Source organism: Petaurus breviceps, unplaced genomic scaffold, assembly GCF_028583685.1.
Source record: "Petaurus breviceps papuanus isolate PSGF00001 unplaced genomic scaffold, PetGlider_PUasm1.0 90925, whole genome shotgun sequence".
Lineage (NCBI taxonomy): Eukaryota > Metazoa > Chordata > Mammalia > Diprotodontia > Petauridae > Petaurus > Petaurus breviceps.
In genome coordinates, this window is record NW_027187380.1 from 12,511,417 (window position 1) to 12,538,962 (window position 27,546).

The 27,546-nt window shown below is 49.4% G+C and overlaps 2 protein-coding genes across 18 annotated transcripts in view; one reads left to right on the plus strand and one right to left on the minus strand.

Moving 5' to 3' along the window:
- CASKIN2 (CASK interacting protein 2) overlaps positions 1 to 17,301 on the plus strand; it is an 18,378-nt gene extending 1,077 nt beyond the window's left edge. Inside the window, exons 2-20 of one of the 2 annotated variants that reach the window (XM_069076421.1) lie at positions 389 to 992; positions 5,628 to 5,679; positions 6,310 to 6,407; positions 7,020 to 7,165; positions 7,298 to 7,393; positions 7,621 to 7,751; positions 7,912 to 8,020; positions 8,432 to 8,540; positions 8,818 to 8,912; positions 9,121 to 9,382; positions 9,744 to 9,868; positions 10,050 to 10,110; positions 10,255 to 10,346; positions 13,188 to 13,298; positions 13,393 to 13,494; positions 13,717 to 13,855; positions 14,313 to 15,749; positions 15,849 to 16,071; positions 16,239 to 17,301. In XM_069076421.1, coding sequence (XP_068932522.1) covers positions 899 to 992; positions 5,628 to 5,679; positions 6,310 to 6,407; positions 7,020 to 7,165; positions 7,298 to 7,393; positions 7,621 to 7,751; positions 7,912 to 8,020; positions 8,432 to 8,540; positions 8,818 to 8,912; positions 9,121 to 9,382; positions 9,744 to 9,868; positions 10,050 to 10,110; positions 10,255 to 10,346; positions 13,188 to 13,298; positions 13,393 to 13,494; positions 13,717 to 13,855; positions 14,313 to 15,749; positions 15,849 to 16,071; positions 16,239 to 16,332 — 3,576 coding nt within the window. In that variant the 5' untranslated portion in view covers positions 389 to 898 and the 3' untranslated portion in view covers positions 16,333 to 17,301. The remainder of the gene's footprint in view (positions 1 to 388; positions 993 to 5,627; positions 5,680 to 6,309; positions 6,408 to 7,019; positions 7,166 to 7,297; positions 7,394 to 7,620; positions 7,752 to 7,911; positions 8,021 to 8,431; positions 8,541 to 8,817; positions 8,913 to 9,120; positions 9,383 to 9,743; positions 9,869 to 10,049; positions 10,111 to 10,254; positions 10,347 to 13,187; positions 13,299 to 13,392; positions 13,495 to 13,716; positions 13,856 to 14,312; positions 15,750 to 15,848; positions 16,072 to 16,238) is intronic. The other variant, XM_069076422.1, reaches the window with a different exon arrangement.
- A 142-nt stretch (positions 17,302 to 17,443) lies between these two features.
- TMEM94 (transmembrane protein 94) overlaps positions 17,444 to 27,546 on the minus strand; it is a 52,043-nt gene continuing 41,940 nt past the window's right edge. For 12 of the 16 annotated variants that reach the window (XM_069076416.1, XM_069076417.1, XM_069076409.1 and 9 more), the window contains 18 exons: positions 27,177 to 27,486; positions 26,666 to 26,839; positions 25,748 to 25,850; positions 25,437 to 25,654; positions 24,526 to 24,707; positions 24,295 to 24,433; positions 23,705 to 23,820; positions 23,363 to 23,462; positions 21,392 to 21,500; positions 20,896 to 21,085; positions 20,526 to 20,603; positions 20,147 to 20,232; positions 19,733 to 19,814; positions 19,385 to 19,533; positions 19,133 to 19,218; positions 18,883 to 18,976; positions 18,474 to 18,644; positions 17,444 to 18,306 (listed from right to left, as the gene is read on the minus strand). In XM_069076416.1, the coding sequence (XP_068932517.1) occupies positions 18,234 to 18,306; positions 18,474 to 18,644; positions 18,883 to 18,976; positions 19,133 to 19,218; positions 19,385 to 19,533; positions 19,733 to 19,814; positions 20,147 to 20,232; positions 20,526 to 20,603; positions 20,896 to 21,085; positions 21,392 to 21,500; positions 23,363 to 23,462; positions 23,705 to 23,820; positions 24,295 to 24,433; positions 24,526 to 24,707; positions 25,437 to 25,654; positions 25,748 to 25,850; positions 26,666 to 26,839; positions 27,177 to 27,486 (2,460 nt within the window). In that variant the 3' untranslated portion in view covers positions 17,444 to 18,233. Of the gene's footprint in view, positions 18,307 to 18,473; positions 18,645 to 18,882; positions 18,977 to 19,132; positions 19,219 to 19,384; positions 19,534 to 19,732; positions 19,815 to 20,146; positions 20,233 to 20,525; positions 20,604 to 20,895; positions 21,086 to 21,391; positions 21,501 to 23,362; positions 23,463 to 23,704; positions 23,821 to 24,294; positions 24,434 to 24,525; positions 24,708 to 25,436; positions 25,655 to 25,747; positions 25,851 to 26,665; positions 26,840 to 27,176; positions 27,487 to 27,546 lie in introns of those variants that run through there. The other 4 variants (XM_069076412.1, XM_069076410.1, XM_069076418.1 and 1 more) reach the window with 3 other exon arrangements.

Genomic DNA, 27,546 nt, shown 5'->3' on the forward strand with positions numbered 1-27,546 from the left:
AAGTCAGTTGTCTGTGGGTGTTAGGAACCTGGGGCTATGGGAAGGGGGGCTGCTTTACCCTAGTCGCCATGTCATACTACTAGGGCCTTTCCAGCCCCAAGTTGGAGATGCTGCCAGATGCCCCATGGATATATGTGACTCAGCCTCCCCTTCCCAGAACTCAGTGCTTCCTCCTATCAACTCAGCACCTCCACCCCTTCCCACTTTTTTATATAGTAGTTACCTCTTAACCATCTTGACAGGCTCAACCCTCCTTCATCATAAAACAAGTCATTCTCCTGAGAATTCCTTGGAGTTGTCCTGGGATGGCAGTAATACCCAAGGGGTGCTGGATCTCTGACTCCTGGCCTCCCTTACATCTGATACCTTTTTTATTCAATTTCTTTAGGCCACAGCTGAAGATTTGAGCCTTCCTCTCCAGCAAAGAGACTTCTGTTGTGTGGAGAATGCCTTATCTTTCCAGGACAGAAACAGATCCCATGACCTGCCAGAGGGGATGCTGGCAATTTTCAGGATAGGCACTGGAGTTCCCGTGCCAAACAGGGAAGGGTGGCGTGGCCAGTTCTGGCCCATCCCAGAGTTGTCAGAAGTCTCAAGCTGGTTTCAGTCCAGATCTTCACCCATCCCGCTCACCCTCCAAGATTGGTTTTCCTTGTGGTAGCAACTCTCTGAGCACCTGGAACCAGGACCAGTCAACTGTTGACAGGCAGCAGGCAGCCAGTGGCCCAAGGGCACTACCCCTCCTCAGCTCTGGACTTCCATCCCCAGGACTTTTTCACTGGATTTTTTGCCAGGCCTTCTGAGGATCTGGGACATGGCATCTTGAAAACTAGGATATCCGGGGCCATCTCCCATTCTCTGTGCCCTTCCCTTCTGAGCCCCAACCTTCCAATTCAGGATGGGGAGGGAGCAGGACCTGATTCTTGCTGTGAAGAATGGGGATGTAGCTGGGGTACAGAAGCTGGTGGCCAAATTCAAGGCAGCTAAGAGCAGTGAGTCCTCTGGGTGTGAATGGAAGGCTGCCCTTTCCACAGGGTTTGGGGAGGGCAACCTTGGCTTGGAAAGCCTTGTATTTGGCAGCAGGGAGGGAGGGTTGGCTGAGGCACATCATTGGTTGGGGAAACTGGAAGTCAAGTCTTGTTCTGAGTAGTGCCACTGAGAAGGAGAGAGAGCTCAAATTGGGAGGAAAAAGGATCCCATAGTCCTTGTAGATACTAAGCTTCCTTGTTTTGTGGCCAGGACTGATCTTAAAGAAGTCATTGCATTAGTAGTATTATCCTTACAGTCCTGTGGGTGGGATGAGTTGGAAACAGGCCAAAGAGGATTCATGGCTTTGGCAGCTTTAGCCCTCAATGGCCACATCTCCTGTTGGTATAGTAGCTCCAGAATATCTAGTGTTGAGAGCTAATACTTTGGGGGAACCCCAAAGTTGTTGTTGAGTCATTTTTCAGTCATGTCCAATTCTTCGTGACCCCATTTGGGCTTTTCTTGACTAGCATACTGGAGTGATGAGCTGTTTCCTTCTCCAGATCATTTTACAGATGAGGAAACTGAGACAGAGTTAAGTGACTTGTCCAGGGTCACATAGGTAGTAAATGTCTGAGACCAGATTTGAACTCAGGAAGATGAGTCTTGATGCTCTGTCCACTTTGCACCGCCCCCCCCCAGCTATTCTCACTTTGTTTGATCCTGAACTTAGAGCAATGAGGTTATTGTTGGCATCAACTTATTTATTTCCTTTCATGGGATATGAGCTTCCAGAGAGGTTCAGAAAGATTTTTAGGAGGACAGGGCCTTGGGGAACTTACTGGGACAGGTCTCTTCTTTTGGGAGCCCAGCCTGAAGGAACAGCTTCTATCCATGAATTTTGTGTGTTCTGTACCTGCTGCCTTTGGGTAACATTTCTCTGAATCAGTCAGCAAGAGTTTATTGAGACCATACTATTTGACAAAACATAATGCTAGGTGCAGGTACTGGGCCTGGAGTTAAGAAGACCTGAGTTCAGTTCTGCCTCAGACACTTACTAGTTAGCTGTATGACCTTGGACAAGTCTCTTAACCTTTGCCTCAGTTTCCCCAGCTGAAAATGGGATTGTTGCGAGGGTAAAAAGATAATATTGTAAAGTGCTTAGCACAGTGCATTGCTACACAGTAGGTATTACATAAGTGCTGGCTATTATTAAGTATAAAAGTGACCCTGCCCTCATGTAACCTTCATTCCACTTGGGGGAGGACAGGATTACTATATAGGGACAAGGGAAAGCAGTGTTGATCCAGAGCTGATGGTCGTCATGCCCTTCCCAGTTACAATGGAATATTTACTTGAGTGAAAAGCTTGAGGGGAGGGGTCAGTGTTTGAAGACCACAGTTGTTTGTTGTGGGGTGGGGAAGAGAGCCAGAGGAAGTCCAGAGATAACCACAAAATTTTAAACATTTAAAAGTAAATTTGAGTCTTGCTGTGCTCTCAGGGTCTGCAGACTGTGTGAGAGGGTTCAGCTCTGCCCCACACCCTAACCCTGTTTCCCCAATGCACTCACTTTTCCCTCCTCGGTGTTTTTGGCCTCCTGCCTGGCACGGCCTTGATGGAGCTGACTCTGTCCTCTTGGTTTGTAAGAATACAAAGTGAGAGCCACCCCCACCTGCCCTCCCTCTGGACAGTGGAAGATAGTCAATGAATCCTCAAACATGTATTTTAAGTGCCTACCACTGTGCTTGGTGCTGGGTTAGGCTGGAACTAGGGTTGGTGTTGTGGGGTCACCAGTGAATCTGGGAATTCTGCTGTCACCTTACCTAGGCCAGGCATAGTGCTTGTGACATTGCAGTAATTGGGCATAGTAGTAGGTAGGAGAAGGTAGGGCACAGACTGTCTGGTGACCCTTTTTCTTTCCCTACTGCTAGCCTGGATTCCAAATGAACCAGGATTAGGAAGGTCTATCTCAGTCTTGATATGGGTACATCCCATCTTCCTCCAGGGCAACATACCCTGTGCTAAAAGATAGGGATGCATAGAAACAGCAAAAACAGTCCCTGCCCTCAAGGAGATTACATTCTGAAGAGGGAGACAAGATGCAAACAACTGTTTCCTTGAGTGAGCCATGTAAAGTGGAGGTCAGTCAATCAACAAGTGTTTATGAATCTCTTACTATGTTCCAGGCACTATACTTTGAGCCCAGCATACAAAGAAAAGCACAAAACAATCACAATTCACAAGAAACTTACAATCTAACTGGGGAACAAAATGTAAATAACTAGGGACATACAAGCTATAGCTATACAGAATAGAAAGAAAGTAACCTCAGAGGGAAGGCATTAGCAGCTAGGCAGAGCTGACCTGAGCAGAAATGAGGGGAATAGGGCATTCTTTAGTTTTCTGTTCCTCCCACCCTGTCCTGAAGTTTGGGAATGAGAGAGAGCTATGAAAGGGAGGCAAGACGACCCAGTTTCTTCTTCCTGGGCCCAGGTGGCAGAAAGGAAGGCACTACCTTCAGTGACAATGCCAGATGCCAGGATGTTGAGTGAGGTCTTGGCCCCATTCTGAAGGAGGAGGAAGGTGAATTGGGGCCTCTGCATATATAACTCTGCTCCCTCCCCTGCTGGGGATTTGGTCCATGATGGTCCTTATAACCCCATCTCCTCCTTCACAGCTGCTCTAGACCCCAGATGGGGTCCTGGCTGCCTTCCCTTGGGTCTGCTGTACAAGAAAGCCCCCTCTCCATCCTGACTGAGGAGCAGGTGGCCAGGAGAGGGATGGGGTTGCCTGGCCATGGCCCTGCCCCTCCCTTTATTCCTCCCCACCTCCATCCCTTTTCTGTACTCTTTCCTTTTTTAATCAGAGGAAGGGGAAAAGCATTTCCTGGTTCCTGGAGCAGGGAGGGGGTTTGGGGAAGAGGCACTGAGCTCATATCCTGTCTTCCCAGGCTAGCCTAGCACTCCCCACCCTGTGTCACCAAGGGTACTGAGACCCCTAAGGGGAAGAGGGATTTGGGCAGGGCCAGCCGGGAGAACACCATTCCCTCTCTGGGTACTCTCTTTGTGGTACTCCACCCCCACATGGTAACAGTCTCTCCCCTACCACCTTTCCGGTCATTGTTCTGGCCTGGCTGGAGCAATCCAGCATGACCTGGCCCTTGTTCCTGTTCCTGGCTGTAAGACTGAGTTTTTCTGCTATTCCCCAGAGGGTGAGTTTTTGGCTTCTCTCTGCAGCCGAACCACCTACGTGTCAATGAGGAGCTGAGGAAGGTCTCTTGTCACTCCTAGCAGCTTCTTCTCAATGTGGGTTATGACTTTTGAGCCCCAACCCTCACCGCTGCCACCATAGTGATTGGGGTTTAGCATTAAAGAGCGTTGAGCTGAAGATACTCTCTTATCTGTTCCTTATGGAGTTGTCAGAAGAGGGAACTGAGGCCCAGGGGACTAATTCCACAAAGTCATGAATTTAGCTTTTTTCCTCTTGACCATCAACATATCCCCCTTAAATTTTCCCAGGTCTGACTCTCTTGTGTCTACACATAACACCTTTGGTGGGAATCTAACTTACTTCTAGAGACAAGGAGCCCAAGGAAGAAACCATGTCACCTCTTCCCCCTCCCCCCCATATCTCGTGTGCCACTCCCCTGTTGGCTTGGCTCATCGCTAATGGAATGACATCCTGTCCTGCCTAGGCTGCAGTGGCATTTAGGGGGCCCAGCTGGGACATAGGGGCAAGCCTAAACCAGTGTGCTTGGCTACTTGCCTAGGCCTGGGGTGGGCCAAGCTTCCTCCCTGGCAAAGATGGGAACTAGCAGGAGAAAGGGCTTTCTGGGTACTCAGATCTCTGACAGATCCCTTTTTGGTGGTCTGCATAGAGCCCCTTTTTCACCCTTCTACGTCTAGTCATACATGGACAACAATTACACTTCTCATCTCTCTTTGTAATTCCCCCTAAGAATTGGGATGTGTCAGTAGATTGTAAGCTACTTAAAGGAAGGGCGTATGTTGTATTTCATCTTTGTATTCCCAGGACCTAACCCAGTATCTTGCACATAGTAGTTAACTAATAAAATATGAATTTAATTTCTAGCCCAACTCCAACACGTGACCACACAGGGGGGCATCTCAATAATTGTGGCAGCCAAGGAGAGTCTCCAAGATTGAATGTTGGGTAACCCTATGACAAGAGGTCACTGCTGGGGCCTATAATGAAAAAATGGATGGCATTTGCCCTTCCATTCCTAAGCCTTAGAACCCCATCCCCAAGGTTTCTCTCCCACTCCTTTGCCTATTTCAGCAAGAATGTTAACCATGTGCTCCATGGGCTTGTTTGGCATAGGGCACAGCATGCTGGCAATGCCACCTCCCCCCACCCACCCCCACATACTCCATTGTCCCTATAAGCAGAAGCTAGTTGGGGGGATTGTGAAAAGAGGAAGGCTGCTGTGGTGGTTCCTTGATTTTGAAGAGCAGGGTGTCAGTGGAGAGTGGGTCAGGGGCCATGGGACTTGTATTTTCCTGTACACCAAGGGGTTAGTGCCAGTCTTTGCATGACTGGGGGCAGGGTAAAGAGAAGTCAGGCTGGGGGGGGGGGGGCAGGGCATAGGGTGGGCTATAGTTGGGCTCTGGCCCTGACCTAACCTTGCCTCCTTCCCTCAGAACTCCTTGGCTCCACTAAGAAGCTCAACGTAAACTACCAGGATTCAGATGGGTGAGTGAGCACAGTTGCTTTCCCCAAGGAGTACACAGTTGGGAAACTGAGGCAGTGGGTAATAGGAGTTAGGAAGCCCCAATGGGCCATATACTTGGGGTGTCATTGATTAGATTTCTGGGATCTGAGGAAGCCTGGGGTGGGAAGAGGGGTATCTGAGTGGGTGGGATAGGGTCATACAGACCCATAGAGCTTGAAGGCATGTATCTGGGTGGTCAGGGGGAGGGGCTTTCCATTCTCTAAGAGGGTATTCCTTCAGGTCAGATTCCTGCTGGGCCCCCTTTTCTCCCCTCTAGGGTAGAAATCCTCAGGCTCCTGCTCCCACGGCCCCCTCCTCTGGGCCCACTGAGTAGGGGGGAGGGAGATGGCCAGACAAACAGGCCTCTCAGCCCAGACACTGAGCCCTTTCATTCAGCTGGCCTCTCACTGCGCTCCCACGGTGAGGGGGGTGGGGGAGGCGGAGAAGGGTGAGGAAGGAAACATCGGACAGAGATAGCCCAGCCCTCTCCTGCCACCCCATTCCCTGGGTGGTTCTGGGCCCAGTGAATGGACTAGGAGAGGCCTAGGGTTTAGGTGTCAGGGTGGTGGAATATGTGCTAAATCGGGACACTCTTCTGCTCTGCCCCTCAGGTTCTCGGCTCTGCACCATGCAGCCTTGGGGGGCAGCCTGGAGCTAATGGCATTACTACTAGAGGCACAAGCCACGGTGGACATCAAAGATAGCAATGGTGAGAACTGGAAACTTCCCATCCTGCCTGGGTACTCTAGACTCAGAGAGGCAGCTGTGGTGAGGCTCAGTGGAGAAAGCACTGGTCTTGGAGTCAGGAAGACCTGAGTTCAAATCCAGCCTCAGTCTCTACAGTCTCTAAAGTGAGGATAAGTATAGGAATATTGCGAGGATGCAGTTAAATCACAGATTAGGTGCTTTTCGAACCTTAAAGTCTTATGTAAACGCCAGTTAGTATTATTATAGGCCAAGGGTTTTTATAGCCTTTCTTGTGTCATGGACCCCTTTTTGACATTCTGGCAAAATCTATGGATTTCTTTTCAGAATAATATTTTTTTAATTCATGAAATAAAATATGTAGGATTACAAAGCAAACCTGTTGTTGAAATACAGTTATCATAGGATTGGAAAAAAAAAAACTTGGACCCTAATGTAAGTACTTATGTTCTAGACTTACCCCCATTGAGCCACTATTTTTCAGTGTCAGCTCAAACACTTTAGTCCAAGCACCTTGTCTCTGAATGTGCAGAACCTGGATAATTTCAGCAAATTCCTCCTACTTGTGCCCCTGCTAGCCTGAGAAGTCACTCTTGTCCTGTCCCTCTCCTTGCAGGCATGCGTCCCTTACACTATGCAGCCTGGCAGGGCCGGCTGGAACCCGTGCGCCTGCTCCTGAGAGCAGCCGCTGCTGTCAATGCTGCTTCCTTGGATGGGCAGATCCCACTGCACCTGGCGGCCCAGTACGGGCATTATGAAGTGGTGAGTGAGTTCTTCAGGTGGTAGTTTTCAGAAGTAGATACTATCCTAGGAGGTTCGCTTTGTCTCCCTCTGTCCCCAGCATAGAGGGGGAAAAGGCCAAGGCTATGTACTCATTCTTTGTCCCCTCCTCAGTCAGAAATGCTTCTACAGCATCAATCTAACCCCTGCCTGGTCAACAAGGCTAAGAAGACCCCACTGGATTTGGCCTGTGAGTTTGGACGACTCAAGGTGAGGCATCCCCACTCTGCTGCCCTCACTGTACCCAGGTAAAGCATACCTTCCCCACTGTACCCCAGGTAAGGCCTCCCCTCCTTTGGTGAGGCCTCCCCACCCCATGTTCACACCCCAGATTGTACTCTGGGAATATTGTGGGAGGCTAGGATTTGAGTGATCTTGGGATAGATATTTCTGGGCCCTACAGGGAAAGGTTCCTGACACAGGCATGGTACCCACAGGTAGCCCAACTTCTCTTAAATAGCCACCTGTGTGTGGCTTTGCTGGAGGGTGAGGCCAAAGATCCAAGTGACCCCAACTACACTACCCCACTGCACCTGGCTGCCAAGAATGGGCACAAGGAGGTCATCAGGTAACTTGCTCAGCCCCCCTGCTTCCTCTTCTGTGTGTTCCACCTGCCCCCTCTCCTGCTATCCTTTCACCTCCCGATCACTGCCAGTTCTCATCTGTGTCCTGAGCACTGTGTAACCTTTGCACTCCTTCCCCCACAATCCTCCATCTCCTTTCTTCAGGCAGCTGCTGAGAGCAGGGATCGAGATCAACCGCCAGACAAAGACAGGGACCGCCCTGCATGAGGCAGCACTCTATGGGAAGACCGAGGTGGTGCGGCTGCTGCTGGAGGTAGGCATGTGTGCCAAGAGGAGGCTGCCACAGGGCACACGGGCAGGCGAGGGCATTTCTTCATTCAGCACATGATCATTGAGTAACTCCTGTGTTTCAAGGACTAGGGAGGCAGTCACAGCACAGTGGGTCAGGGAGCAGTGAACTTGAGTTCAGAGCCTGCTCCCAGAGGCTTACTTATCTGTGACCTTGAGCAAACCAGTTCACTTCCCTGGGGCCTCCATTTCCTCATCTTTGAAATGGAGTTGGACCAGATGGCCTTCAAGGTCCCTTGCAGCTTTAGACCTGTGAACGTCATAGTCTGAGAATGACTCTTGGAGAGCTTTCCATGTGGGAGCCATACCAGCTGATGTTGGAGTTGAGGGGAAAATTGTGATCTTAAAGGGGATTGATACACAGTGGTCATCACAGGGTGGTGTGGACGTGAACATCAGGAATACTTATAACCAGACAGCCCTGGATATCGTGAACCAGTTCACTACTTCCCAGGCCAGCCGGGAAATCAAGCAGTTACTACGGGGTGAGTTGGAATGATGTGATGGGAAAATAGGTGCTTAAGGCGAGCCCAGACCATGAAGTCAGCATGGTTAGGGATTGTGGGGTGTCAAGAACTTGGGACAAGCTGAGAGAGAGGCAGAGATCACTAGGGAGAATTTCACATTCAACTTTAGTCTGGAGCTTGGGAGGGAGGATTGAGTCTAGCAACAGAGCGGGGAGGGGAAGAAGGGGCTGAGTTGGGAGATGACTCCAGTAATGTTCACATCATCTCTGCTCTCCTCTCTCTCTCTCTCTCTCAGAAGCATCAGGGATCCTGAAGGTCCGAGCTCTCAAGGATTTCTGGAATCTCCATGATCCTACTGCCCTCAATATCCGGGCTGGAGACATCATCACGGTGAGAGATAGTGAAGAAAGCCCAAGGTCTGTTGCATTGACGAGGTTTTGTGATTCTTTAAGGGTAAGGGAAGGGTCAGCATGACTATAGGACATCAGAGATGTAGGGGAAGGTGGAGATCTGAACAAGGGGGTCTATGGACCTGGACAACTTCTGCTGCACTAGGTCCCCAAGCCCTGCTGAACCATTTCTCCATGCATATCTACAGGTTCTCGAACAACACCCTGATGGACGATGGAAAGGACACATACATGAGAGCCAACTGGGCACTGATCGGGTGGGATACTTTCCACCGGGCATTGTTGAAGTGGTCAGCAAGCGGGCTGGGGTCACCATACCCCGCTCCTCAGCTGGGACCATACCTCTGCGGCCAAATTTTTCCAGGACCCCTCAGCTGTTAGCTGATGACCCCCTGCACCCTCTCACTTATAGCCAGCTTCCTCGGGTTGGCATTAGCCCAGATAGCCCAGGTTAGTCTCCTGTTTGAGGGCTTGAAAGTTGGCACTAAAGCATTCCTCTTAGCATCCTCCTGGAGGCAGCATGGTATATTGGATAGAGCCCTGGTCTTGGGGATAGGGAGATCTGGGTACAAATCCTAATATTCTGTGTGACATTGAAAAAGCCAGCTAATCAATTTAATCAACTAATCACTCCATTCATCTATCATATGAGGATAATAACAACACCTAACTCACAGGGTTATTGTAAGGATCAAATGAGATCATGTATATAAAGCAGTTTTTGCAAACCCTAAAGTTCTCTATAAATGTCACCACTTATTAGTTGCTGGTAGTGCCAACTGGGATTCTCCTTCTTTCCTCTTCTTCCCAGCAGCCAGTGACAGGAACAGTGTGGGCAGTGAAGGGAGTGTGGGCAGCATCCGCAGTGCAGGTAGCGGTCAAAGTTCAGAGGGCCCAAATGGACACAACACTGGCCTCCTCATTGAGAATACCCAGGTATGGGACTGAGTCTTTGGGCAAGGGGGCACTACCCTCAGCACTGTATATAACAGAAAGGGCTCTGAATTGGGATTCTTGAAGCAGCTGTGATTCTTGAACTAGATCTATGGTCACTTTTAGCTGTAAATCTGATCCTCTACCTATCCCTATGGTTCCTGACTGTGTTGTCCCCTTACAGCCACTGACCCCTACTGGAGAGGACCTGTCTCTGCCTGGCCTGCACCCTACATCCCTGCCAGGTGAGGAAGGCTGGGGTCAGGGAACTGGTAGGGGTCTATGGGCATCCCTCTTACCCCATGGCTAGGAAGTGTGGGCAGAATTCAGGAAGCTGAGATGACCAGGACACTGTACTCATCCTACTGCATCTCATTTGCCTCCCCCAGAAGGCTTGAGCCACTGGTCTCTGACGAATCACCGCCCGAGGGAACAAATCTTCAACCAGGACGTGAGACCAGAACAGCTACTGGAGGGAAAGGTATGACCCCTATTTGGGAAGGGTAGATGTGTCTATGTGAGAGTCTATCCCTTGATTTGTAATCATAACTGGGTTGTTGGATAAGGACATGCTGAGGATATTGCCAGGGTATGGTTCATCAGCTGGTTTTCTGGGTAGCTAGGAGTCCTTGACTTGAACGGAGGCAAGAACTAAGGTGCAGGAGTCCAAGGAATCCAGTCCATAGGCTCGGTTTGGATATTCCTGGTCCTAACAATGATGATCACACTCTTCTCTCTCCTGGTTTTCCTCCTACCCCTCCAACTACTCAGTCTTCTGAGTCTCCTTTCCTGAGGAGGCATAGCATTGTCTCTGCCATGCCCAGTAACAGTGGGTGTACCCCAAGGCTCTGTCCTGGGCCCTTTTTTTTCTCTATATTCTCAGTGACTTCATCCACTTCTATGGGGTCCATTACTGTCTTTATGAAGTTGACTTCTTGATCTACAGTGGTGTGCAAATGAATTGGGACACAGCAAAATAGTTTAAAATTATCGACATACAATAAACTTTATAACTTTTTACATCTTTCAAAATCTTTGAATGTTCTATGTCCTCTTTTTGCTGCAGTCATTTATTTTCCATGATTTGGCATTGAATTCACAGAATTTTAACCCACACTCTGCAATTCTTCTTCATGAAATCATGTTTTTACTATATTGGATATTAAGTGTACCTGTGACAAACAATTAATTTCCCAAGTCTAGCCTTGATTATCGTCCATAAGTTTTCATTGGTGCTTAAATCTAGCAGTCTCCCAGACTATTGAAGCATGTTTCTCTCCATCTCTTGGATTCATATCTTAACCTTTCATGACGCAAGGGCTAGTGTGAAGTCATGTTGCAGTATCCCATCTCTATCTGGAAACTTCTGTAATTCTGGAACAATTTTGTTTCTGAGCATATCAATATGTTCATCATTTCCTCAGTGCAAATGAGTCTTCTCGGCCCACTGGAAGTTTAAAAAATATCCGAAAACATTTTTTTTTTAGTAGATGTTTTTGCAGTCTAATGAATATGCTTGGATATCACAGGGTCACTTTTACTTTTTCTGACAATGGTTTTTGGTATTACCTTGAATGAAAGTTAAGTTTCATTAGTAAGTCACCTTCAATATTTCAGCTTTTGTATTGTCTTGTTAATGACAAGCATTTTTTCTTCATAGCAAGTTAGTATTTTTTACTGCTCTTTTCCTGTTCTTCCAACATCAAAACACCTCCTAGAGGAATCAACAATAACCTCTTCAGTTGCCAGCTCCCTCTGAAGGTTCTTACTTATTTTCTTAGGTGTTTAGCAGTAGTAGTTTGTCAGTACTTGGTCTTGTTTTTCATTGTCTACCACACTTTCCTTTCCATTTTGATGCAACAATCCTGTTTTGAATGATTTTTGAAATACTTGACATCAGTAACCATTGCAATATCTGTAATTGTCATCGAAGTGTGCTCTTTACAAGCTACAACTTTGGCACATTTCCTTGGAGAATCACAGAATTTAAAACACAACAAATAAGAGTAACAAAACACATGTACAGCATGCAAGTACCTGACATCATATACCTGACAAGAGAAATAACTAAAAGTAGGAGAAACCAGCCCAAATGGTTTCATCTGGTCAAGGTTAAACATTTTCAGTCAGCCTATTGTTGGTAGACAGATACACACCTGACTATGGCTGTCACAAAATGAAACCATATAAAAATTGATCAAATTACTTGTCTTAAACAATTTGCACTCCATCATATATATCTGGCCTAAATCTCTCTCCTGAGCTCCTCATCACCAACTTTGCCTATTGGACGGCTCCAACCAGATGTCCAGTAGGCATCTCACATCCTAAATAGAGGTCCTATCTTCCATTCTAAAAAGTCAACCCTCTTCCAAACTTCCATATTAATATTAAGTGCGCCACATTCCTTTCAATCACCCAATTTTGTTACCTTGATTTCATCTTCAACTCCTTACTCTCATACCACATGTCTAATAATTGCCAAATCTTGACATTTTTCCCTAATATCTCTTGGATATTTCACTGCTCCATTCACACAATCAATACCCTTGTTCAGTCCTTCACTGCCTTTGGCCTAGAATATTGCAACATCTCTTATTTGTCTTCCTGCCTCAAACTTTTCCCTACTCCAATCCATTCTTCATATAGCTCCTAAAGTAATATTCTTAAAGCACAGGTCATCTATTGCTCTACTCAAAAAATTCCAATGGCTCTTATGATCTCTAGAATAAACTTGGACATTTAAATCTCTTCAAAACCTGACTCATTCCTTTCTTCTCAGTCTTGACGTCCCTCCTCAAACTCTTTCATCCAGCTCTATTGGCTTATGTGTTCTGTACATACAACACTCCATCTCCTACCTCCTGATCTTTGCCCTGTCTGTCTCCTCTGCCTAGAGTACAATTCATCTTTACCTCCATCTCTTGTGTCTGGTTTTCCTTTAAGATTCAGCTTAAGTGCCGTGTTCTACTTGAAACCTTTCTTAGTCCCCCAGCTGCTGATGTATCCCATCCCAAACCTATCTTGTATTCATCATATATGTGTGTGTTTGTGTGTATATAAAATGTATCTGTTTATATGTATACATGTTTTCTATCTCATTAAAGGAAACTCATTGAGGACAAGGACAGTTTTAATTTTCTCTTTGTTACCCCAGCACTTAGCACAGTGCCCAGCAGAGAGTATGTGCTTAATGAATATTGGTAGATTAATTGATTGACTGGGTAAAGGGCAGAACCAGCTTTGGGCTGCTTAGGGATGAAATTAAGGAGCAGAGCCCTCTGAGTGATCTTCCTTCCCTTCTCCCTCCCTTCCTCCCCAGGACGCTCAGGCCATTCACAACTGGCTGAGCGAGTTCCAGCTGGAAAGCTATACCAGTCACTTCCTGCAGGCTGGTTACGACGTGCCAACCATCAGCCGAATGACGCCAGAGGTCAGGGCTGGTGGAGAAGGGCAAGGGATAGGGAAGAGCCGAGGTAGGGAGGTGCCAAGTCATAGAAGCTGATGGGCATTACCCTGTGTACCAGGACCTGACAGCCATTGGGGTGACAAAGCCTGGGCACAGGAAGAAGATTGCTACTGAGATCACTCAGCTTAACATTGCAGAATGGCTTCCTAGCTACATCCCGGTGAGTGGCTAGTTAGAACGTACTGGGTATTGAGCCCATTCATCCCCAAATGCCTTGTGGAGGAGCACAGTCCCCATCCCCACCCTCCACCAGTGGCACATTCCCCACACCAGGACATGAAACACAGGTGGTCCCATGCCCAGGGCTTAGATAGCACTCCCTCTGCTGGGCTCTGGATTACGTGCTTATCTTGAGACTTGGAACTGATGGTCACTATTACAGGCAGACCTGCTGGAGTGGCTGGGGGCCCTAGGGCTGCCTCAGTATCACAAACAACTAGTGAGCAGTGGCTATGATTCCATGGGGCTGGTGGCCGACCTCACCTGGGAGGAACTGCAGGAAATTGGAGTCAATAAACTGGGTAAGCATGGTGAACCACCACCTCCAACTCCCAGCCACCCCAGGGACCTCCGTTGAGCCTGCCACCTTCTCTGATGGGTCTGTCATGTTGCCCTGTCCCCCACTGTGTCCATCTGGAAGCAGCTGGGGGAAAGGAGCAATCAGGGTGCCCCCTCTTCCCTGGAGGAGTCAAAAGACCTGGGTTCAGGTGACAACTCTGTCACCTTACTAATGTGTATGATTTTGGGCTATCTCTAGCCCAGTCTCTATCTCTATCATCTGTAAAATAGGGATTAAAAACACCTACCTTGGCTCTGACCCTCACAACAATTCTGAGCATAAATGAGATACATGAAAGTGCTGTGGAAGTCATTGAGCACTAAACACACAGAAGGGATTCTTTGGTTTTTTGAGTGACTAGGCTAGGTGGCAGGGTCCTGGGACCCACCTAGCCTGATTCCCTCTGCCTTCTTCTTCAGGTCATCAGAAGAAGCTGATGCTGGGAGTGAAACGACTGGCAGAACTTCGACGGAGCTTACTACAGGGGGACGGCCTGAGTGGGAGGGGAAGGCGAGTGGCAGGGGGTCCAGAAGTGATGGCTATCGAGGGGTTGGAGAATGGCGATGGCCCTGCTGGACCCCGGCTGGTCACCTTCCAAGCCAGTGAACTCAGCCCTGAGCTGCAAGCAGCCATGGCCAGGGGGACCCCAGAGCCGCTGACCTTGCCCCCAACTCGTTCTCCTAGCCAGGAGAGCATTGGGGCGCGTTCTAGGGGTTCTGGGCACTCTCAGGAACAGCCTACCCCTAGATCCAATACTGGGCACCCCAGTCCTCCTCCGGAGAGAAATCTGCCAGAGGGTAACGAACACCCTTCTAGCAAGGACACCCCCCCTTATATGCTCATGCATCCCCATAATTCACCCCCTAGTCCAGCTCCTGTGCCACCTTCTAGTGTCCCCCGGGCCTTCTCCTACTTGTCTGCTTCCCCTTCAACTTCTCCTGACCCTCCTCGACCCAAACGCCGTTCCCACAGCTTGAGCCGCCCAGGATTGACAGAAGGGGAGGCTGAAGGACCAGTAGGTAGTGCCTTGGACAGCTATGCTACCCTGACTCGGCGTCCTGGTCGAAGCACCTTGACCCAGGTCAGCCCTGGCTCTGCTCTAACTAGGGGAGGTCCCCGTAGCCAGTCCTTTGCCTTACGGGCTCGCCGAAAAGGGCCTCCACCCCCCCCACCAAAACGCCTCAGCTCTGTCTCTGGTCCCACACCAGACCCTCTTTTGTCTGGTGGGAGCCCAGGGCCCGAAGAAGCCGTAGCATCCCGGAGACGCACACTGAGTGAACCAACTGGTCCCTCAGATACCCCCACCTCTCCTGCACCCAGGAGTCCTGCTTCAGACACAGAAGAGGAGAAGGGTTCTGAAGGGACATCCCGATCTCGGGGCAGCTCTGGTGAGGGGCTGCCCTTTGCGGAAGAAGGCAACCTCACCATCAAGCAGCGGCCCAAACCTGCTGGGCCCTTGAACCGGGAGGTCTCTATTCCCCCTGGACTTGACTTCAACCTTACAGAGTCAGACACTGTCAAGCGGAGGCCCAAATGTCGGGAGAGAGAGCCGCTGCAGACGGCGCTTCTGGCTTTTGGAGCTACCCCGGTCCTGTCAGCCCCACTGCCTTCACAGCCCACAGCTGATTCCCCAGCATCTCCTCCACCTAACTCCTCTACTCCCACCCCTCCAGTTCCTGGCTCTAACAACTCACTGACTCTTAACACCACCACATCCCCTCTCTCCACCAATACCTTGACTCAGATTCCTGGTCCCCAATTGCCTGGGTCTGGCTTGGAGGACGTGGTGGCCACCCAGCAAAAGGAGGAGACATGCCCAGCTCCCCCCTTGGCCCTCATCAAGGTGCCAGTAGGAGGTATGAGGGGATGGCCTGCCTGGGGGTGAGGGTATTATAGGTTTTGAGAGGTCCTTTTTCCTATTGCTGATAACAGACTGGCTTTTTTTTCCTCTTTAGGTGCATCTCCCAAACCTGTGTCAGTGGCTTGTACACAACTTGCATTCTCAGGGCCTAAAGTGGCTCCCAAGCTTGGTCCTCGCCCTGCCCCTCCACCAAAACCTGAGAGTGGGGGAGCACCCATTGCTGCTCATGCCCAGCAGAGACTAGAGCAGACCAGCTCTTCCCTGGCAGCTGCCCTGAGGGCTGCTGAAAAGAGCATTGGTGTTGAGGATCAAGAAGGGTGAGAGACACGGGGGAGAGGAGTGGATAGAAAGATTGAAGATTAGAAGCAGCTACTAGCGGCCCCTGGTATCATCTGCAGGAGCAGGATGATAAATTCTGCAGTACATAGTTGAGGGCCCTGGGGGTATGTCCTAACACTGATCTTGTCCTCTCCCCTTCCACCAGCCTCTCCCAACCTGGCAATTCCAAGCACATCCTGGATGATATCAGCACCATGTTTGATGCCTTAGCTGACCAACTGGATGCTATGCTGGACTGAGTTGAAACCTATCTCTTCACGCAGATGGCAGCATGCAGGGCATCTTGGCAGTAACACCTTTGCTCCAGCAAGGAAGAAGTTAATAATAGACAGGGAAGGGCTGGGGCCTGCAAGAAGCAGGAGCAGAACTGGAGTGCTGTCTTCCTTCCATGCTCCTCCTGTAAGCCAAAACCTGTCAGTACCAGGGCTCCACCCCTGAACAGCCTCTAGCCTGGGGGCAAAGCAAACTTGTTGGAGCCTGACTGGCTCAGGGGCCCCAGCTCCAGCACCTGGCCTTGTGTAATCTAACCTGATAGCTCTGCCCCCTTGGACATGGCCTCTGGGAAAAGCTTCCTCTCCAGGCTCTAGGGGACAAAGGCCTTGTGGTATTTTGTTCCTGCCCATTCCTATCTTCATTCTCAGCCAGTGTATCCTGGAAGTGGTCAGTAGACCAGACAGTCAAAAGAACTTTCCTCAGAGAATGACTGGAAGGGGTTGGAGATGAAGCCATGGCTAGGAGCAAAGTTCAACCCCCTAACCTGTCTGGGATGGTCTTCCTTGTCCCAGTGCCTGCTCCCAGCTGGACCTGCATTCGTGCGTGCGTGTGTGTATAGGACATGTGAATAAGCCACGCTGGATATGTCAGCAGGGCATGGCACCTAGAAGCTATGAAGCTACAACCAGGTGCCCATCAGCCTCCTTACCCACTTTCCCCTTCCCCCTACTGCTCTGACAAAGCTGCTGTGATGTTGGGCAGGGTGCCCAGGCTTTTATGGGCCTTGTGTTACAGGCCAACTTGTGTGTAATTCTAGATTTTTTAAGCAGAGAGAAAGGTGTATATTTTAAATAAAAATTTCTCTATTAACAGGCAGGGAGGGGCTTATAGCTACCTTGAACCAGAGAAGTGCTCTGGTTAGGTCAGTAGCCCCTTCTCTCTGACCATTAACCCCTTCTCAACACTAACTTCAATGAAAGACTCCACTTGATGCAGTTGTGTGTTTTGAATCTATCTTCGCCTCCTCAACAAAGGTTTCTCCCTCTGCATGCACTCCACGTCCTGATGTCACCTGTGAGTTTATTATCCCCTACCTGGCCCCTCTCTGCTCCCCCTCAGAGACCAGTCAATGACAGATGCAGTTTACAAGTTTTAATATAAATGGGAGTTTTTACATTCATCTCCAAAAGGCTCATTTCTGATAGAAAATATACACCAGTAAAAACACTCACATAGGAAAGACATTGGAGGAAGGGCCAGGAACCCTGCCTGCGCTGGCATCTAGCTATTAGGGGTGGCCAGGGCTGCTCTCTATCTTCAGTCCCAGAGAAAGGAAGGCAGGAACTGCAGGTTCCTCTGAAAGCTTGGGGAGGGCTGGAGGGAGGCTCAGAAGTCATGCCCCAGCCCTGGGAAGACAAGGTTAAGGGAGGGGCCTGTGGCTACTGTCTTCTGTAGAAGGATGGGAAGATGAGGCAAAAATCCCCCCCTGCATTCAAAAGCACTACCTAAGGGGGAGCTCAGGGTTATTTTGTAGGTGGGGTTTCTGCCCCTAAAGTCTGGGTCTGTGCCATATGGTTCAGGTGAGGGGCCCTTTCTGTAAAGGTGCATTTCATTCAAATGTACCCCAGGCTGGGCTCAGAAAAAAGTCCAGAACTGGCTGAGCCCCTGCTGGGTTCTAGGACTCCTCCAAAAGCATGTGGTAAAGGGAGAAATGGAAGAGTAGAGTCTAATAGGAACAGAGCAGGAAGGCTTGGCCCACAGGCCCCAGTTGCTCCTCCTACCCTGTGTAGTTTAAAAGGCCCAAGGACCATCTCTCCAGTAGTTACAGCCTGAATCCCCAAACATACAAGGGGGGGGGGGGGAGGGGACAGGTAGAAGGTCCCCAGGAAGGTGGCTAGGCCAAAGGAACATGATTGCATCCAACAGCTCAAAAAGGGGAGTTCATGCCAAGTTTAGTTTCAAACTGTAGTTTCTGCCTCTTCTGGTATCGGACCCGGACCCTGAGGGCATAAGATGAACAGAGTGGTTAGGACACAGAAGGAGAACAAGGAAAGTAGGTGGATCAAGTGGCAAGTAGAGAAAGGCTTGGGTGTTCTTTCATTATGGGTCCTAAGGAACAGATTTGGCAAACTGATCTCAGAGGGGCTGTACCCGTGCTGTTGCTCACCGGATTTCATGCAACTTGACAATTTCATTGGTGACTACCACAAGGATGAGGGAGAGGCAGCCCAGGAGCCATGTTATCAGGGGCACATCTGCTAGGCCAAAGTTGATACTGATGTCCCTGTTTGTCCAGAGCTGCAAGTCCACAGCTGTCTGCACAAGCTGCCCCAGAAGCCTAACAAAAGTAGGAGCAAAGACATAGAGCCTGTGAGGTACGATCCTCACCAGCTCCCCAATCTCTCACTGGGTACATGTTTGATTAATTGTACCTGTGTGACCCCTAAAATCACAAATGTCCACCTCAAACCCTGACTCAGACCCAGACAGCTGATCCAGAACCAATTTCCAGCTTCTAACAACAACCCTCAAGGAGCCCCTCAACCAAATCACCCCACACAGCTGCATGTACTCACACCACAGGTACTGTTATGGTCCACCAGAGATTGGAGAACGGGCTCTTTCTCCACAAGGGCTTGGTGCGGTGCACATGGGTGATGGAAATGAACACTGTTGGGGGGGGGGGAGTGACAAAAGAGCCTCAGAATCCCTTACTAGCCTGGGTTACTACTTCCCAGGTGACTCAGACATGGCGGCTACTGTCAGTCCTCATCTGGCAATACTGGAGGGACCAGGCCAGAAGCTCCCAGAGGTCAGGACACTCACCAGTGTGTAGAACGATCAGGGCAGCTGTGAGTTTCTGGGCCAGCAGGAGCCCATTGGCAAAGTCACCAAACCAATTTGGAGCTTTACTGTCAAGTCAGAAGAAAGCACGGTTATAAACCAGGGCAAAGGAGGCAGGCAGTAGAGTAAAAAAGGCAAAAAGGGAGAAACAGTCCTCTTAGAGGGTAAAGGAGCAGGGAGTCCCCTCACAGGAAGAGTTACCAGTGATGGAGGGGGGTCAGGAGTGGGGCCTACCTGCTCAGCATGATAGAGGAACAGTTAGTAAGGTTTCGGACCTGGGCACTCTCACAAAAACTCTGCAGGATGAAGCCAAAGCAGATGAGGCCCGAGCCAATGGTCAGGCTAAACTTGAGCAAGAAGCAGAGGAGAAAATAGTGCTGGGTCTGCGGGAGAAGAGGGGCCATCATTCACAGGAGACAGGACCACTAACTGACCAGAAGATGGATCCCCCCATTAAGATCTCCTTATCTCCAGATGCCTCCAGTTTTGTCCAATCTACTTTACACTATCACCACCACAGAGGGCTTAGGAAACCCAGGGATTGATTGAAATCAAGTGCAAAAAGGATATTGCCTCACCTACCTTCTTGGGAATGGAGAGAAGATTCTTCCCTGTAGCCACAGACATCACAGAGCTGTGTGGAGGCTTCCCAAGTAGGGAGACGCTGCAAAGCAGACAGCAGGGTCGGGGGTTGGCTGGCTCCTTGGAGCTCCACTTCCCCAACTCATCCTGAGGGGTGACAAAGACCAGGCCAAAACCTTTGGGGGGACAGGGACATTCGCCATCCCCACATGGATTGGCCCCAGGGCATCCCATAAGGGGAAAGGGCAGTAGGACATGAGCCACTAGGAAGATGGGGTGAGGAAATGGGAAAGAAGTTCCCAAAGGACATGTACACCTGCCCCAGTCAGGAGCCGCACCCTGCATGCTTCTCCCTGGAGTCCATGTTCCTGGGGAGCACTCAGCCCCAGTTTGGGATGCCCCAAGGCTTCTCACCTTAGAAGGGGATAGCAGAAACAGGACAGCCATAGGATGTCAGTGGTGCCCAGGAGAGGTGGCAATTGTACCAGGCAAGAAAGAAACTAAATGGAGGAAAATAATGAGGAAGCAAGGATTAAAAAAATGAAAAAGGGGATCTGCAAATGAAAAATCAGGATCTGTGGCACTGCCCCATCATAACCATCCAGGATGCTCTTATTTGCTGTAAATTAAGGATCAGAGGGATTTGGGGGGAGAAGGGTCCAAGGACATGAAAGTACTTCACCAGACTACCACCCTTATCTAAGCTACTCACAACCACAACTGTCCCTCCCTAGCCTTCGGTTTTCCTCCAGGGGAGCAGACGGGCAATACCTATGCCTTGCCTATACCTCACCTGGATAACCACTAGAGTCAGTTGGCATTGCAGCAGGAAGAGGAAGCACTTGCGGATGCCATAGGTAGCATGACGGGCCTGCAGAGATAATCAGACCATATCTGTCTGTGGGAAGGAGAACTGAGAGGTGCAAGAATCAATCATCACTGCAATGGAATGACCCTTACCTACCCTCTGCCCCCTGGTTCCTAGGCTTGTCCTAGGCTCCTCTGGGCACACAGTAGAAAGCCTGAACCAAGAGCCAACAGCACAACTGTCACTCTAATACAACAAATACTTAATAGTTACCTGCTATGTTCAAGGCTCTATGCTAGGCCCTAAAGAAAGATGAAAATGAATGAGGTCTCTGCGCTCGATCCTGGATCCTCACCTGCTCAATGAGCCGGATGATGCTGATGCTCTCTTCCTGCCGAAAGGCCATTGAGCAGGCCAGGCTGTTGAGCTGCCCTGAGAGCTGCAGGGGAGAGAGGCCATCTGAGGCCTGTGCCATGCTGGTACTGGTGGCATAGCCAAAGGTCTCCCAGGAGCAACGGGATGGATACAGGGGATCCAGGGCAATGCTGCTTGGTTGAGGGAGAAAGAAGACATCAACTTCTATCCTACAAAGATTTGCTGTTTCCTAGCAAGATTTTGGGCCTAGACCCTTGGCTCTCATTCCCTGACTGGTCACTCAAAGCACTAGCAAACACAATCCAAGAACAGGCACAAGCCATGAAAGGGGTGAGCACAGGAGAAAGCTGGCACATTCCCATTACTTCTAACACTGCCCCTCCTGCCATCACCACTACCCCACTCCACTTGTGGCCTCCTTTGGAGACAGGGCCCCACCCCTGGGGTCACATCCTAGAGTTCTGGCTCATTCAGACCTGATGTCACTCTGCAAGAAGAGGCAGCTATTGCGCAGATTGGCAGAACTACCCAAGCAGCATGTCACCTCTCCATATTCTTGCATGATCTTAATCATCTCACACATGGCTGATGAAAAAGAGAGTAGGAAGAAACAGTCAACAGCAGACCTAGGATACTCATTCACAAAACCCAGCACTAGATCCTATGCCATTTATGCAAGACATACTCCTCTACCCCTAGGTCAGAAGGTCCAGGAGTGAGGGAGTAGGTAAGCCATAGCCCTCCTGAAGCCAGGCACACTCACTGCAGCTCACACTCTACATACACCTACTTACCATATTTATGTTCCAACTCACAGGATTCCAAGTTCTAATGACCCATATCCACCATAACACCCTCCCACACCTACCAATAAAAAAGCTCCACTGAACAAGACCCCTGCTGGCTAATCATTGTTCACATTTTCCTCAGAGACAGAAACCTAGAGACAAGAGGGTTCAACAGGATGGCTTTGAACTAGGAGCTATCTTCAAACATAGAATATAATAAGCCACATTTAAAAAATAGTGTTCAAATAGTCAGATACATTATAAAGAAGGAGAAAAACCAAATTAAGAAAATTTAAAAATGAACAAGATGGAAATCACAACAAATAAAAAAATTATAGTTAGAGGACAGCAAAACTGAGGATTATAAACAAAAATGCTAAATGCCAATTAGAAGAACATCATATAAAAATCTTGAACAGTTCAATCTCAGAAAGAAAAAAAAGACATTGAATTAGTTGAAAAGAAACCACCAAAGTAGGGAGTGGGGGGGAATGGGGGGCAAGGAGAGACCCTGGTCCAGAAGAAGATATCATACCTCAAAGAACAATTAATACCTATACTATGGAAAATATTCTCACAAGTGAAAAAGAAACACTCTACCCCAACTCCTTTAATGAGACAAATTTAATACTAATATGAAATGGTCAGATATGCTTTGGTTCTTTTTTTTTTTTATGCATACAAACAAGAAGAAGGGCAGAAAAAGAGGCCTCCAGACATCACTATAACTTGAGACTTAACCTCACTGGGAGTTTTACTTTAATGGGGAAAAATTCCTTCCTTTATCAAACCTGCATAAGGAATACCAGAAGGGATCCAAAGCAAAGAGAAGAAAGCCTGGTAGGGCTGGAGGGGAGGATGGTCTACTTCCTTTCCTGAGCTAGCCTGCTGAGAAGAGGGAAGGAGGGCCCTTTCATCCTACATCAGAAACAATGCTAAGGAAACAACAGCTGTCAGGGGAAGTGGAGTTATTAGCTCTCTTAGGTGAAAGGGGACCCTCCATAGCTTTTATAACAGACTTCAGTGGAGGCCATTCCTTGTGGAGGGAAATCAAAGACAAGAAAGAGACTGCCCCATCACTCCAGCTGTTGCAGCAGGTGTGTGTCCTGCTCATTGGGTATGGGGCCAGGAAGCCCACAGGATGTGAAAATGGTACAATGGCCAGAGGCACCTGCATGAGCTCAGAACATCTGCTAGTGAGCTGAGACAATGAGATGCAGTGCATAGATACAGCAGGAAATTTGATTTCCCCCACATCTCTGTGCCTGGTGGTTTTCTCTCAACCCTGAGATGGAAGCCCCAGGCCCAAGTACTGGCTCAGCCAAGGGATGCAGAACAAGGGGCAGTCAACCAGCTTCCTCAGGCCCTCTAACTGACCGGTGCATACTTCCCTTGGGTTTAGAGCCTGTTTCACACCTGACATGTCCCCTAAGAATTCCAATGCACCAATTTTCACCTGTGTACTCATCTTTTTTTTTAATCTGATCATTAATAAAAAATAAGAGGTGTTGTACTAAAATTTGTAAGAGCCATAGTCACCTAGCCCCCCTCAGTTTACCAAACCCCGGTAAGAACTACCATCCCAGAATGACTTAAGACAAGGGGTCTGACTCCTCCTCTGAAGGAGGCAGCCTAAGTTGCCCGAGCAACAAGACTTACTTTCAGGGGTGCAGTCAGTGAACAGGGGCACCAGCAGAGGAACATTGTCGATGTTCTGTAAGTGTGGCCGTACTTGGTGGATGCCCCGAGGCAGCTTGGCCTGCAAGGTAGAGAAATATAAATAGGCCCTGAATGAATGAATGAGATTCTTCCAGTCTATCTGTCCCCAACAAGATCTAGGACTCTTCCCACATCTCAGACCTCTTGATACTAGTGGTGCAATTTACGCAGGTCTGGAAGCATAAACACATCAACTATTTGTGGAGATTGTGGGCTATGGGATGCAAGGTACCCTCCTCCTACTCCATGACAGTCCACAGGGAGCCAGGCTAGCTACCATACCCGGTTGCAGTCTTCTAAGAAGCTAGGGATGTCACTGTCAGTAGGTTGGAAGCTGATAAGGTCGGAGTGACCCTCCTCCTCCATGAGCAGAAGCCCTTCAGCATCATCCCGGGACACTGCAAAAACAGAACCAAATCACCATATCTTTAATGACTAGTGCTTCCTCCAAGAGGCAAGAGGTTCAGAACCATCCAGGTTCAGAACTTCATGCCTGGAAGTCTCTTCTTCCCTTCCTCTGAAAACAGCATTTTTCAGATGCAAAAAACGTAGCCACTTTAAAGGGGGAAACACTTTTCTTTTTTTTTTTTTTGCTTTTTGGAGAGCAACTGGGGTTAAGTGACTTGCCCAAGGTCACATGGCTAATTTTTGTGTTAAGTGTCTGAGGTCGGATCTGAACCCAGGTCCTCCTGACTCCAGGGCCGGTGCTCTATTCACTGCGCCACCTAGCCGCCCCGGGGAAACACTTTCCAATAAGTAATTATAGGGGCTATGTCGATCAGCAGTTACTCCAAGGAGAATCCCTGCCCCTCCTCTGCCTCTTCCCTCCTAACCATGCTCCTCCCACAAACCCAAGAGGCTGTGTTCCTCACCCTGATGCAGGTCATCATGCAAGGAACCGGCATGACTGGGGCTAGAAGGTGGAATCTCAGAGCCTGGAACATCACCATTTGGTGTGAGGGAGATGTGGCAATTCCAGCCTGTCTCAAGGCCCATCTTTTCTGCAAACACCTGAGGAAGAGGCAATAGAAATGAATGGAGAAACAAAGGAAAAGAAGCCAGGTCCCCTCATGTTGTTGAAGAAGGGAAAAGGCTAGTCCCACCTTGCTCTTGAGCTCGTCCTCCAGGGAGAAGTAAACAAAGCGGATGCAGGCATTGACCAGCCCATCGATGAGGCGCACGATGTCCAGACGGGCCTGGTACTGGGATGACACCATACCCATGAAGATCTGGCCGCTCAGAGCTTGCATGCAATCCTCCTTTTCCATCACTTCGCCGATCCCTTCTTCAGGCAGTGCAACCAATGCATACAGGCCAGCCAAGATACAGCCACAATAGCCAAATATCACAAAACCCAGACGGGAAATCACACACATTGGTTTGCCACACAAATATAGACATTCAGTGCATCATGTACATAGCAAAGTGCACAAACATAAGTCAACATCAACAAACACAAGACACAGTCAGACAGATAGACAGACACAAGTAACATAGAAAAAAAAAGACAATAAAAGACACTCATCAGTCAACTGTAGGTTGTGGAAGAAAGCTGTGTGGACACAGGTGTCCTTTTCCCCTAGTCAACCCTATACATCCAAATTGCTTAATTCCCAAGCTCCTACTCCATGAGTAGGTCAAGGAGGAAAGGAACATAGGTCCTTTGAGAAGCTCTGGTCAGGCAGGGGATAGACAGCCAGCCCTCATACACCAAGAGCTAAAAGGGAACCAAGAAATCAGTCCAACCCTTTAATCTTACAGATGGTGATACTGGGTGTCAGACAGGTGCAAGGTCTTGCCACTCACACATGGTAGTGACAGGATTTGAACCCATGTCCAAATCCATTATACTACACTAATAGAATGAAGGCAGACAAGTGTCAGGATCCTCTTTGAGCCTCCCCCAGCCTTAAAGGCTCCCCTCTGGACCACCAGGGCCAGACCAGTGACAACGACTGGCTCAGCCTCCCCTAGGAGAGAAATCAAAGAGAAGGCTCCAAGGACACCCCAGTACCGTCAGAGCTCCAGCTGTTGCGGCGGGTGTTTTGCTTGATGGGTGTGGTACCAGGAAGCTCGCAGGAGGTGCAGATGGCATTGTGGCCAGGCACCTGCATAAGCTCAATGCACTTGCCATTGAGCTGAGAGGACAAGGCACAGTGCATGGGCTTGTAGGCAAAGGCAGAGCAATAGCCTGAGAGGCAGGCTCGCTGGTAGAAATCTAGCACTTTCTTTCTGTCAGGGAAAGAGAAGAAAAGAGAATGACTCCAGCTGGGCAGGCAGTGGGGCTGGCTGCTCCTAACCCCCTGGGAGCCCTCAGATACCCACCTGTCTGAGCCAGAGAGCGGGTAGATGTCTGCTCCATCCCAGAAGTCTGTGCAGGCCTCTAGGACCACATCTGCTGTGCCATGGGACAGCATCTGCTCAGTGCCTGTTACAGACAGGGTCAAGACTTACAAACAAGCTTCTGAATCCAAAACAGAAATCCTGAGGATTCTGCAACAAAGCTCTCTTTGCAAATATGGGCTGCACTTCTGGTGTCAAAGAGCCAGAGGGAAAAGCAGGGGCCAGGCAATTCCATCATCCAAAAGCAATTCTGAATCTCTTGGATGAAAGTAACTTGCCTACACCCAAGATAATTCGATATCAGCAGCAACCACTAGCTACCCCCAGGCCTCACATTCTCCACAGATTAAAGAAAAACAGAAGACTACTGTTTGAAAGCCTCTAGCCAGGTAAGGGTTAGAAACCTCATCCCCAGCACATCCTCAGCTCTGAGCACTAAGGCACCCAGCTCCCCCAGTTCTCTCTCATCCCTCAGTGGTCCTTATAGTGACTCCAGGAAAACTCCCTTGAAACAACAGCACTGTAGTAGTGAAAACTATTGACTGGGACCATCTCTTTGGGGGCAACTACAGAGGCTTCTCCTCTAGATTTCCGATGAGATCCTTAGAACTCATGCTGCTGGAGCACACGTATACCTCCACAAAGCTCCAGTGAGTCAAAGCCTACCCGATTCTTGCCACAGGCTGATACTTGGGAATCCAGGTGCTCATCACCCCTTCCCTCCCTAGAAATAGCCACCAATGGCCAGAGCCTCTTCTCCACAGGTCGTTCAGGTGACCAGGAGCAATAAGCCAGTCAGCTGGCTACCAGGGAGAGCCATCACCTCCCTTCTGGTAACATGTTTGGAGTCCCCGCTCAGGGATGACATGGCCTGGGGACATGATGGGGTAGAAGGCTTACTGGTGGTTGTGTCCTTGATAAAAAGACTGATCATGTGGCTCAGCGGTGGGCGCCGCTTAGTAACGCGGGACAGTTTTCCCAAGGCTGTCTCCTTCACCATCTCAGCGCTGGGAAGGCGATAGAGTGCTAAGTGGTTTTCCTGTTTGAAGAGCTCCTTGGCACCAGGAGTGAAGCCTGTGTTAGAATGAGAGTGGAAAGAAGAGAAGCTCAGGGCCTCCAGAAGGGGACCTCAGGCACACTTTTCTCCCCTAAGCCTGTATGGGCTGATTATATCTACCCTAGACTGGACCAAATCAACCTAATCACAGAGCAGAGGCAACTTAAATGGAAAGGAAAAGAGGGAAAGTCAATGTGGGTTCATTTTGTCATGCAAATAAGACTCAAACAGCGTACAAATATTACAATCCCTTTGGCCCGTCCTATGTCAGCTAGCTCCCTTCAGGATCCAGACGTGCCCCACCTATGGCTCTCTCTGTCCAGTTCTGGCCAGCAGAGAGGGCAAGTTCCATACCAATGAGTCGGGCGAGCTCGCAGAGCCCCCAGGGCACATGCACAGGCAGCACAGCACTGTGGCTCTCCTGGAGTGCGATGTTACAGAGGTGGTCAGAGAAGCGGCAGAGGCGATCAGTGACGCTGGCATTGCACAGGTTCAGCAGCACGTTGAGGCCGAGAGGCTTGAGGGAGGTGAGGTGCAGCTGCCAATTGGAGTCATCAAACTGGATGCAGGAAGGATTCTGCTGGTCCTGAGACAAGCTCAGCATCTCCAGGTGGTAGTCACACACAAAGTCATCCGCCTCACAGGCGTCCCCTTCGCTCACCACCTGGATGGAGCAGTTAAGGCAGGAGAGGAGGGAGGGAGGGAGAGAGGGAGACAGATGGGA